General features: G+C 47.6%; 5 protein-coding genes across 5 annotated transcripts, besides 13 other annotated features; all 5 read left to right on the top strand.

Moving 5' to 3' along the window:
* Positions 1-11640: a sequence feature (heterozygous, Esmeraldo-like haplotype).
* On the top strand, positions 123-2771 carry Tc00.1047053508271.50 (uncharacterized protein; the record flags this gene model as incomplete). Its single annotated transcript, XM_801703.1, has 1 exon — positions 123-2771. The coding sequence occupies one exon, from the start codon at positions 123-125 to the stop codon at positions 2769-2771; it is 2649 nt and encodes an 882-aa protein (XP_806796.1).
* Positions 3024-3058: a sequence feature (A-rich).
* Positions 3144-4721, top strand: Tc00.1047053508271.30 (hypothetical protein, conserved; the record flags this gene model as incomplete). Its single annotated transcript, XM_801702.1, has 1 exon — positions 3144-4721. One exon carries the CDS (start codon positions 3144-3146, stop codon positions 4719-4721), a length of 1578 nt encoding a protein of 525 aa, XP_806795.1.
* Positions 4936-5036: a sequence feature (A-rich).
* Positions 5124-5172: a microsatellite.
* Positions 5675-5702: a microsatellite.
* Positions 5821-5843: a microsatellite.
* Positions 6167-6194: a sequence feature (AT_rich).
* Positions 6658-6687: a microsatellite.
* Positions 6708-6753: a sequence feature (A-rich).
* On the top strand, positions 6785-7510 carry Tc00.1047053508271.20 (hypothetical protein, conserved; the record flags this gene model as incomplete). Its single annotated transcript, XM_801701.1, has 1 exon — positions 6785-7510. One exon carries the CDS (start codon positions 6785-6787, stop codon positions 7508-7510), a length of 726 nt encoding a protein of 241 aa, XP_806794.1.
* Positions 7664-7741: a microsatellite.
* On the top strand, positions 8105-9982 carry Tc00.1047053508271.10 (phenylalanyl-tRNA synthetase, putative; the record flags this gene model as incomplete). Its single annotated transcript, XM_801700.1, has 1 exon — positions 8105-9982. The coding sequence occupies one exon, from the start codon at positions 8105-8107 to the stop codon at positions 9980-9982; it is 1878 nt and encodes a 625-aa protein (XP_806793.1).
* Positions 10095-10129: a sequence feature (A-rich).
* Positions 10582-10605: a microsatellite.
* Positions 10807-10826: a microsatellite.
* On the top strand, positions 10887-11640 carry Tc00.1047053508271.4 (hypothetical protein, conserved; the record flags this gene model as incomplete). Its single annotated transcript, XM_801704.1, has 1 exon — positions 10887-11640. A coding segment is annotated over one exon (754 nt), but the record flags the coding sequence as incomplete, so codon positions are not given.

Here is an 11640-nt window from a genome sequence, read left to right as displayed (position 1 = left end):
TCCCGCGCCGGCCGTGTTTTTTTTTTTTTTTGTGTGTGTGTTTGTGTGTGCGGTTTAACGTTTTTCACGCGTTGCTTCCGTCGAATGGCAAAAAAGTTGGGGTGCGTTCTGGCGTGGCGCAAATGAACATCTCGCCGGCGGTTGTCGTCCGACACGTTGAGTCCTCCCCGACCGTTGAGGACATCGGCCCGCCGCCAGCGGAGGATGACGAGGGAAGCCATGTGCTCTCCCCTCCATTTTCCCCACCACCGCCAAGCACGGGAAGCTTCAGCGGCAGCATCCGAACAACTCCTGTTGTGGAGGTGCCGCGGTCGTTTGAGAGCTTCGTGCGGAAACCAGTCAGGAGGCCAGGCACGACAAACAATTTACTGATGGCTGAAATGCAGGTGAATACTGGTGTATTGCAATCTGCAACCACCTCTGCCATGTCCACAGGAAGGGTGGAGAACATAATCGCGCCGGGTTGTAAAAAAACGCCACGCATGTCTCCTTTTTCTTCCGGTTCAGACGTGGAAAACTCATGTACATCCGTTTCCCTAAGCCGTTGCCAATATTCAACGTCAATTATTCCAGTGGCCCTCACTGCGGGTGCCTCGCCGAGGAATCTAATACGACGACATCAAATCACGCGTGATAGCTGGTCTCCGATCATCCCACAAGCAGCGGCAGACGGCAGTAGAGATGCACCATTTCCTCCCTTGACATTGGTGGACATGAATCAGGCTATTCAGCGATCTATTCAGGAGTATCAGCGAGCGATGTCGCTTCTTAACCATAGCATGCCTTTTACTCGCGTCCAAAAGGCCGAGCATCCAGAAGAAATGGACACAACAACCCCAAGTACACATCCAAAGGTTTGCTTAGGAGAATTTCAAACCAGGTGTGATGCTCATAGCTTTGTGGCATCCTTCCTATCTGCTCATGGATATAAAGAAGCACTACGATCGTTTGAGATGCACTTGCCGTTGGCTGAGAAACAACTTCAAAGCTGCTTGTACCATCATCAAAAACAGAAACGAGTTCAGAGTCAACATTTGGACACAGCGTCTTTGGTAAGACAGGGGAGACAAGACACGTCCTCCTCACCAACTTACGCCCTGACTAGTGATGACTTGTTGCTTTTCGTGATGGAATCTGTGCGGCGGAGGCAGTTACTCAATGACAGCCTTCCCTGGCGAGAGATTAATTGCCAGCGAAAGGACTATCGTCTCGAGCCCTTGGAGCAATGCCACTCGCCCCAAGATCAAAATCCCGTGTCGGGAGATGGTGATAGTGCAATATTTTATAACTCAGCAGTTGGTGGGTCGTTAGAGCTTTTGATTGAGGTTCTTATTTTTGTGGAGACAGACGTTCCATTCACAACAGGGATGCCGATCACGAACTACACCAATACGTTCATTTTGCTCTCTTCTTTGTTTGTGATGCCGGAGGCGCTGATCGTGCGGCTGATCCGCCTGTTTCGCCACGTACAGAAACAACCAAGAGTGCTTCTGGATGACAGTCGCCGTGTGTTTCTTCTGCGTCGAATTGTACATTTTATGACTGCATACTGCAAATATCATGAGGCGGATGTCACTTACGCCCTCCTTGATCGTCTCCGTCAATTTCTACAGAGTTTAAATGCCACAACTTCAGTGGGTCATTCCTTACATGATGTCCAATCCGCCAATTTCGGTGGAAAAGGGACTTCAACGACGGCGACACAACAAATAGGGGGAGATTTCTCCCTTGTGTCTGCGGAAGTTACACCGCGTCTCGACGAGCTGCGTATTTTTGTGGAGAGGGCCCTGGAAAAAACATACACATTGTTTCCAGAGAGGGACGGTCGTGGTGTTTGTTGGCAACGGAAGTTAACGGCATCTGTGAGACCATTAGGGACCATCCTGAAAAAGGAGTTGAAGCAACAAGACGGGGCTGTGCAGGCGGAAAGGGTCGGATCGTCATTGCAAGGGGTGTGTTTAAAAATGGAGGCATATTACACGGAAGTTGCCTTTACGGCAGTTGCTGCGAAAACGCTTGCCATTCAGCTGTGTCTTCTCTCATTTAAGTTGTTTGCCGATATTCGTTTGCGTGAATTACTTAATAATGCGTGGTGGGATAGCACCATGCGTATGAGTGTGCCTTTCTACTTATCGCGTTTTGTTGATTATTCCTCTCATGTGCAGCGATGGATGACGGCTTTGATTGTGAGCCCGACGCGATGGTCGGAATGCCAAAAGGTCATGATTCACGGCATTCGTGTGTGCCGTTTTCTTTATGAAGAACAAAACTATGAGATGGCCTCTGCTGTGTTACAGGGTCTACAGCACCCTGCGGTGGTGACGCTAGAAGAGCTTTACAAAAAACACTTTCAGTGCCGCAGTATCTTAAGCGACGCGGAGGAGCGGGAGTTCACGGCATTGCAGAAAATTATGGACCCATTTGCCTCTCATGAAAGTCCCTCTTCTTATTCCTTTGTTAGCAACCAAGCCCTTGAGGAGACGCGGGCGCCGATGATCCCACTGCTCGCACCACTCCTCGGCGTGCTGTTCCGCACAGAGGAATCGAAAGGAAGGACGGTAGAACTCTCTCCTACGACCGGAGTCCCCATCGTGAACTGGAGCAAAATAATGGCGATTGGCAGGACAGTTTTTTTGTGGCTCCGCTGCCAAAACACGCCGTACGAGTTTACGCCGGATGCCAGGCTGCAGCATTACTTGTGGCAACTGCCAGGTCATCATTTTTTCGACTCCACCTTGATGAGGCTTGCAAGGCGGAAGCGAATGCAATAGAAGAAGATCCTAATTGCCTACACAACAAGAATCAAAGGACGAAAAGAAGGAGGGCGAAAATGCAAACGGCAATTTTTTTTTTTTGTTTTTCTTGGATGGGCGCACGCAACCTGAGCAAAGAAGAGGGTGAGGATGTCCACCAAGAACCAAACGAAGGCTTATCCCTACGGCACCGCCACACACACACAGAAAAAAAAAAAAAAATTCTGTATGGATGTTTAACTGACGTTTATTTGAAGCGGATGCCTCTTATTCTTTTTTTTTTTTTTTTTCCCTTTTTTCTTCTTGAGTTAACCCCTTTTTTGAAGCGCAGTCATTTTGACGTGTGGCCTTAAACGTGAGATTAAATAAGAAGCGGATTTTTTTTCAAGAATGAGTCGTCCGTACAATAAGCACCGTGGCAAAGGTGGGGGCCGTGGGAATCCAGGCCGTGGGGCCTTTCCCCAGGAGATTGCATCCAATGAGCGTTTTTCTCGATGGAATGAACGGGGCAATAGCGGCCCGGGGGACAGAAACAATAATAAGAGCAACAACAGCAACAAAAAATCGGGTGACCGGGACGTCGCAGCCGTGCCTGTAATGACAACGCTGTTGGATCTTCTCTTTCAAAAATCTGCGGGGGCGATATTTGACCCGAACACTGGCATGTTGAATCTTTCGAGGTTTAAGGATTCCCCGGACCTTCTCAGCGTTCAGCGCAGCGTGGACTTCAACAGCGTGACGTTTTGCAAGAGTCTGGCGGATGTGATTAAAAACAAGATTGGTACGTCTCTTCGCATTCTTGTGCTGAACGAAAACAACATACGGAAGTTGACCGTTTTATTGACGGCACTGGAGGGGGCGGACATACACCGGGGTGTGACAGCCATATCCGCAACTGGCAACCAAATCTCAGACTTTGCCTTTTTGGGGCCGCTAAAAAAATACGAGGGCCTTGGAGAACTGTTACTGAAAGAAAACACGATCACAACGCGCGCTGATTATAGGACACAGATGGTGAGGTCTCTACCAAAACTTATGATGCTTGATGGGGAATTGATTCATCGTGGCCTTATGCATCTGCCCAATCCTGTACCTGTCAGTCTTAATGAGTCCCAACTTGGTGTGCTGCGCTTTCTTGAGAGTAATCTCTTTGCCGCCGTTGCTTCACGTAACTACGATGCACTTGTTAACTTATACACTTCGGGTACTGTGTTCAGCGTGAGTCGAGCGGAAGAGCCTATTCCGCGACGCCTGCCGTTTGACACCGCACACAATGGTGACTCGCTGTCCGAATCGCAACGCAACGTTATGACCAATGATTTCCTGATCCTTCGAAGACAGGTCCGTTGGAGGAACCTCCAGAACAACTTGCAGTCTTTAAGTCACGTGGCCCTCGGCCGCGCTAAGTCGTCGTTGGCTCTTCAGGAAGTTGGCGGCGGCGAAAGGAAATTTATCAGTGTTTCACATGAACTCAATGGAAACGCCAACGTCGTGTTTCTTTCGCAAAATATGAAGGTTCCGACATGTATAGTGACTATACATGGCCGACTCTTTTGGCATTGGTCCCCAAAAGGCAGTAACGGTACCGATTTAATTCCACGTGAGAAGGCTCCTTTCCTGACGTGCTTTTTTGACCGCACCGTTTCACTTCTTCTGGACAGCGTGAGTAACATTTGGACCATTCAAAATGAGATGATTTTTATGCGTCCCGACCATACTCTGGTGCATGAAAACGGGTCAGCAAGTTCTCCCTTATTCTTCGCGAACGAGGCGACGAGGGTGGAGTCTATGCGTCGCCGCTACCTGCCAAACGCTTCACTAGAAGTCATGCAGAGCGTCGTTGAGCACTTTGGCAGTGACGCTGATGTGCATGCGTTTATCACGGGGCATCTGCCGACGTTACCAGCGGACCGTGTGGAAGGGGCTCTAAAGGACCGTAGTGTCATGCTTTCCCTTCTTCAGCGATAAAAAAAGAAAGAAATTAATTTAGAAATAAGTAAAACTTTAGGTGAGGAGTTTGTATTAGTGAGCGCTTGTTTTATGAATATGGTAATTGAAACTGTTCATTCAAGGCAGGTGTGCTTTTATGCCCCGCACACAAATACCTTGCCTTTGCGCGTTGAGATAATGCAACATCAAGACGCGTCGAAGGTACAGTGCTGTGTGGTGGGGCTATTCATAATTCTCTGTTTGTATCTCTTCTTATTATTATTTTCATTGAGTTTTTTTTCTTTTCCCTTTTTCTCTTTCTTCTCTAATGTCTTTTCTAATTTCTTTCTTCTTGGCGTTGCCGCCTGATCCGTAATACAACTTCTGGAAGCTTCTTGGTAAAAAGAGAGGGAATTGTATTAATTAAAAGGGTAGTTTTTTTTATTATTTTTGTTGTTTTGTCGTTGTTGTTGTTGTTGTTGTTGTTGTTTTCTTTTTTTTATTCTTCTTAGGCTCTGCATTGACCGATCACATTCATCCGGCTTCTTTCTCTTTTTTTTTTATCGGAAGGGCGGTTAAAATCACGCGACACGTCGCGGTGCCAATGTTACTTTTTCTTTCTGCCTCTCGGTTCATTCGTTCCCTCTCAGTGTAAACCCATTCTTTACCCGCCGCATTCTTTTATCCATTCCTCCTCGCCCCCTAACCCACATGGCGTGTTCACCGAATGCCTCTTGGTGTATGAGTCCATACAGAGAGAGGGAGAAATGGAGCGATGCGCACCCATAGCAGATGGTATCCCTCTTTTTTTTTTTGTTTTTTTGAGGGGGAGGGAATCCATGCTGCTTCCTGCCCACTATTTTTTGGCAACTGCATAGCGCGTTGCAGAAAACCACAGAGCTTTCCCGTTCATTTACGTATTTTTTTTTTGTATGTTTGGATCACACGGCGTCGCCTCTGCCGCTGGCACTGTTGACGAACCCACGATATCCTTCTTTTTTTTTTTTTTTTTTTTGTTTTACGGCTCCCCCGGTGCGTTGCTCTTCAAGGGCCAATGCATACACACCCGAACACACATGTGTGGCGGTGGGAGCTGTAGACATGAAAAAAAAGGGACTCTGTTTTTGTGCTCTCGCACAAAAAAAAAAAAAAAAAAAAAAATTCAAAAGTGGAGCAGTGGCGGTGCAAAAATACAAAGTTTAACGAAGCAGAAAAAAATTTGTTTTTTTCTGTGTCGTGAACAGCGCGGTGGGGTGGGGGGAAAGAAGAGGTGAATTGATTTGTCTATGCGCTGCTGTGGTGGGGACGCGAGGGGAGGGTGAAAAGAGGGTAGACTGAAGTGAAACGAGAGGCCCCTTACATACGTGGTGGTTTGCACCGTCCTTCTTGATTATTTTTTTTTTCTCTTTCTTTCAGTTTACCCGTTTGCGCAGGCGGCGACAAAACGCCTTTGCGCCGCGAGATTATGGTGGACAAGAAAGAAGAAAAAAAAAAATGATAATAAATAAATAACAAACCGACACGTGGAGGGTTTGCCGGAGAACAGTCACGGATTGCTCTCAGTAGCCAGTGGCCGCCGCCACAAACACACATTGGGACAGGGAGCACAGCGAGGTGAGGAGCGGTGTTATTGACGATGCCCACGTGGTCGCCAGTTCAACCGGATAAAAAGTGGCAAATGATGGAAATTTATCCGAGCGAGTGTCTTTTTTACTTCTATCGGTTCGTGGGTGTGTATAACATGCACATTGTTCTTTCTTTTTTTTTTTTTTTGGGTTTGTTTTTGCCGTTGCTTCGGCGGCGGCGGCGGTGTGTATTGATAAAGTGCGGTGATGTGCCAACTCGCATATTTATAATTGGAAATTTATTTATTCTCCAACTTTTATGATGCGTGTAGGCGTCATATTACATTCATATGTTTTTTTGTTTTTTTTTTACCTCTCCAATTATTGTTGCTGTTGTCGCTGGCATCCTGTTTTTTTTTTTTTTTTTTTTTTTTTCTTTTACTCACAGTCATACACAAAGTTTTTTTTTTTGTTTTTTATTATTATTTATTTATATTTTTTTTTTTCGTGTGTGTGGGTGTGTGGTACGGCGGCAAAATGTACGCTGCGCACAAAAAGGATATCAATCGCCACAAGAGCTTTCACCCGCTGACGTACCGCAACCTGAGCAAAGTGGAGCAACGACAGCAGGAGGAGGAGGCAAAGAAGAAGTCGGCCAAAGAGCGTAAAGAAGAACTGAGGCATGACCAGGAGCAGCGCCGGTATGACGATCTCATCCTCGCGGCCTCTGCCGATAGCGTTAGCGGCCAGCTAGCAAAGTTCCGTCAGGTGGAGAATATATTTGCTGCTGAAGGGAAAAAAGCGAACGCCAGCAGTTCCGCCCCGTCTGTTAAGGATGAATTGGCGAGCATTGCATCGCCTCTCGTGAGGAGTGGTGCGCTCGCCTTCAAGAAGGAGGACACAGAACACGACGGCGATGAAAAGACGGAAGGACGCAAACGAGGGCGTGAAGTTGCTGTTGGCCTGCCGGTGGGTGGTGACGGCAGTGCTGTGGATGGGCCAAGGGAGGGTAAGAAGACTGTGACAGGGTTTATTTCAACGAGTAACGCGGCGCAATTGCGGAAGGAATTGGACAAATTGCAGAAGGAACGACATGACCCTCTCCGGCGCATTGAGCAGTTCCAGAACCACACCGTTGCAGCAGAGGCGAAACGCCGGGAGCTCGGGACGGGAGCGGCTCTTGTGTCTAATAGTGTAGACACGGAGAAGGATGCCATACGCAGCCGCATTCAAGAACTAATACAAATGAAAAGGCAAAAATGATTTTTTCCCCCAGTTATACAAGAGAAGGGAACAAGGCACTCGCTGAAACACACCCATAGAAGATGAAAAAGGAAATAAAAAGGTGGTATGAGAGAGCCTGAGGGAGTGAGTGATGGGGTGAAGGCATCAGGGAGCCCACACCTCGCTTTGGAATGTGTGCTGTGATGTGTGTGTGCTGCGTGTAATGGTGTGTATGTGTGTATGCGTGCATTTGTTTATGTGTGTATGTGTTTTGTCGTTTTTGTTGCCCTCTATGAAAAGAGCGCACTAAAACGTGAGGAGAGCCGCCCGAGGGCTAAATGTGATGAAGACTGCCCGTCCATTTCTCGCTGTATCCCCACCTTCCACCTCCCCCCTTTGCTCTCTGAATACACCCACGAATGCTGCCGTCCTTGTTGCCATTGGCTTTCCGTACAAAGGAAGAGGAGGAATTAGCGAGAGGAAGAAAAAAACGACAAAAAAGGGGGCATTCAATAAGAAAGGAAAGATAATAAAATACAACAGAAACACACGCATACATCTAATAAAAATTAAAGGGTGTTTGCGGGGGAAAACAGACCGAATAAAAAAGAAGAAAGGCGGGAAGGTGACATCATGCCAACTCTTGCCGTTGCACGCGATTACTTGTTTCACCTCATGGGGAAAAAGTACACGGAGGAGCAGTTTGAAGATGTGTGCTTTGAGTTTGGGGTTGAACTTGACGATGTCACAAGTGAACGCGAGATGTTCAGCCGTGAACAGGGGATGGTAGGGGGCACGAATTTGGAAGAACTCTCCGACGAGGTTATTTACAAGATTGACACCCCCGCCAACCGCTACGACCTGCAGTGTGCGGAGGGAATGGCAGTGGCGCTGAAGGTGTTTCTCGGGTTGATGCGGGCTCCCGCTTTCAAGGTGCTGAACCGATGCAGCCCATTATACAGGATGACCGTGGATAAATCCGTGCGGAATGTCCGTGACTATGTTGTCTGCGCCGTGCTAAAGAACATCCGCCTTAACGAGCGCAGCTACCGCAGCTTCATTGATTTCCAGGAGAAACTGCATTCTGGACTCGCCCGTCGTCGCACCCTGGCTTCTGTGGGGACACACGACCTGGACAAGATTGGGGACAACAACTTCATTTACACGTTAAAACCAAAGGAATCCATTCGCTTTGTTCCACTGAACCAACGCGGTCGCATGCTCGATTGCGCCGGAGATGGTCTAGCAGAGTTCTACAAGGACGATCGACAAATCTCGAAGTATGTCCCGCTCATTTCGGGCCTTAGCCATTATCCAGTTATCATGGACCGTGAGAAACAAAGCATCCTCTCGCTTCCACCCATCATTAACTCTGATTTTTCATGCATCAGCCAGGAGACCAAAAACATCTTCATAGAATGCACCGCACCCGATCACTACAAGGCAAATGTACTGGTGAACCAGATCGTGTGTGCCTTCTCAACGTATTGTGAAGAGCCCTTTACGGTCGAAGCGGTGCGGGTGGAATATGAGGAAGCGACACCGGACGGCACGACAGTGGAAGTGACGCCCAACTTGGACTCTGCTGTCATACCCGTAAATATTCCAAAGGTGGAACGGCTTATCGGCATCAAGTTGGACTCTCCGCAGCACTGTGGTCAACTTCTCGAGCGTATGCTGCATCGCGTTGCCAAGATGGAGGGTGACAACATCTTCGTTGAGGTTCCTGCGACCCGACCAGATGTGCTTGGGCCAACGGATCTCATGGAAGATGTTGCCATTGCCTATGGTTATGATAACATCAAATATGTTGAATGCACCACTCGAGGTAAAGTGACACAGCAGCCACTCAGTAAGTTGTCTCATTTATTGCGGATTGAGATGGCAAATGCAGGATACACCGAACTTTTAACTTTTTCTTTGTGCTCCCGAGATGAGGCATTTGCTCATCTGAACCGTGAGGATGACGATGTTGCGGTGCACATCGCCAACCCACGAACGATGGAATTCCAAATCTGTCGTCCATCCCTGATGCCAGGTATTCTCAAAACACTCCATGCAAACAAGTCGCATCCGTTGCCGTTGCGCTTCTTTGAATGTGCAGATGTGGTGCTCATAGACAATGAGAAGAACTTTCCGCCTCTTATCCGGCCACATTCCGAGTACCCAAATTGCGGCGCATGCAACCAACGTCATGTTGCCGCCCTGCATTGCTGTAGTGAAAACAGTGGCTTTGAAGACATTCATGGCTTGGTTGAGTTTATCATGAAAAAACTTGGCATTTCGCGAAAGGGAGACCAGAACGCCGAGGCTGAAGAAGACACATACACATTGGAAAGAGGAACTGATGGTGCCTTTTTCCCTGGAAGATGCATGGATATTTTCTTGCACCGCAAGGATCAAAAAGTGTGCCTAGGAGGCTTCGGTGTTGTCCACCCGAACACACTACGGGCGTATGATATTCCCTTTCCGTGCTCATACATGGAGATAAATATCCAGTTTGCCCAGTAACGGAAAGAAGAAAAAGGTGAATAGGGAACGCGTGGAAAGCGTCTGATGAAAGGGAACAGTGAAGTTGTAAGCGTAATTTTAATGATTTCTTCCTCCAGATGAGGTAAGAGGCTTCTCTTTTCTTCTTTTTTTTTTTTTTTTGTGTTTGTGTGTGTACTTGTGTGCGTTCCTGTCCTTCTGGTGGAGGGTGCGGTGAGGAGAGGGAGCGCTCAACAACGGCCCGGAACATAAACGACAGGAAACGCGGACAAAAATCATAGCGGATGATAATTAACGTTTTGTGTGGGTGAGTTTTATCATTGAATAAAAATGCAGGCGTACTTTGGGCTGCGGAGACCCCCGAGGTGACTGTGAAGAAGGGGAAGAAGAAAAAAAGGGCAATAAAAGAAGTCCCGTTGCCCCCCCGCTTTGTGTCATCATCGCTCTTAATTTCATTAAATATATGTTTATATATTTCTCTGTTGTTTTGCCTGCATCTTTGTTTCTCTTTTCATCCCAATTTTGTTTGCTTTCTTTTTTTTGCGTGTCTTCAGTGTATTTTTAGGTCTTTGTACTTGCAGCGTCCGTGCAAGCCGGTGGGCGCAGGTACTTTTTTTTTGGTGTGTTTGTGTGTGTGTGTGTGTTGTTGTTTGTTGTTGTTGTTTTTGATACTCAAAAAAAAAAAAACGAAGGAGAAAACAAGTTCTTTTTTTTGGGGGGGTTGGAGGAGGAGAGAGAGATTTCTCTGCGAGAGGCGAGCAGAGACACATCGGCATCTTAAGATTAAAAAATAATTAGACGCGTTTATTATTCTGATTTGTGCCTTTCTCTTGGTCGCTGTTTCCTTGTTGTTGTTGTTGTTGTTTTCTTGTGTGTTTTTGTCCGTGTGTCCGTGTTTGTCTCCCTGTCCGTGGCTCCTGGGGACATGTCAGCTCCATACAAGAAGAAGAACACACAAAACGTGCCTTGCATTTACTTCAAGAGGGGTGCGTGTACGAATCAGCGCTGTCCATACTTGCACGTGCGTGGGAAGGAGTTGGGCGAGAATGCAGATGCGGCACCGACCGGTAACGGCTCCACAGACGCTGCGACGAATTTGCTGTCAACGATGCTGAAGTTGGTCTTTGAGAAGCAACAACACCGTGTGTATGACGCGTCGTCAGGGATGTTGGACCTGAGCGAGCTGAGAAAATTTCCCGACCTGAAGGATGTTTCAAACTCCATCAACTTTAATACACAGAACTTCTGTCGCGCACTCTGCTCGTCAATAAAATCACTCATTGTCCCACCGCCATCTGCCATGCAGTTAAAGGGAAATGACATCACTTCTTTTTTTCATTTTGCCTCACAGATGGAAAATGCAGGTCTGCACTTGTCGTTGCGGGCACTTTCACTAGAAGCAAATGATATCAAGACAATGGAGGCACTTCAAGGACTTAAAAAGTTCAGCAATTTGCAAGAGTTGGTGCTTGTGGGTAATGCCGTGGCCAGGCGTGACGACTACCGCGCGGAGGTGAAGAAAGCCATGCCGTTTCTCCTCGGACTGGATGGGGAAGCCATCATGGCGCCGCCACTGTCACTGCCATGGCCACGGTTTACAAATTCAGATTACACAGACGCACAGCAGCATGTGCTTCAGTTTGTGCAGTGCTCATTGTTGAATCCACTGCAGGCAGGGG

This window comes from Trypanosoma cruzi, genomic scaffold (assembly GCF_000209065.1).
Source record: "Trypanosoma cruzi strain CL Brener 1047053516747 genomic scaffold, whole genome shotgun sequence".
Lineage (NCBI taxonomy): Eukaryota > Euglenozoa > Kinetoplastea > Trypanosomatida > Trypanosomatidae > Trypanosoma > Trypanosoma cruzi.
The sequence above is the reverse complement of the archived record's forward strand: the minus strand, read 5'-3'. Positions and strand labels throughout refer to the sequence as shown.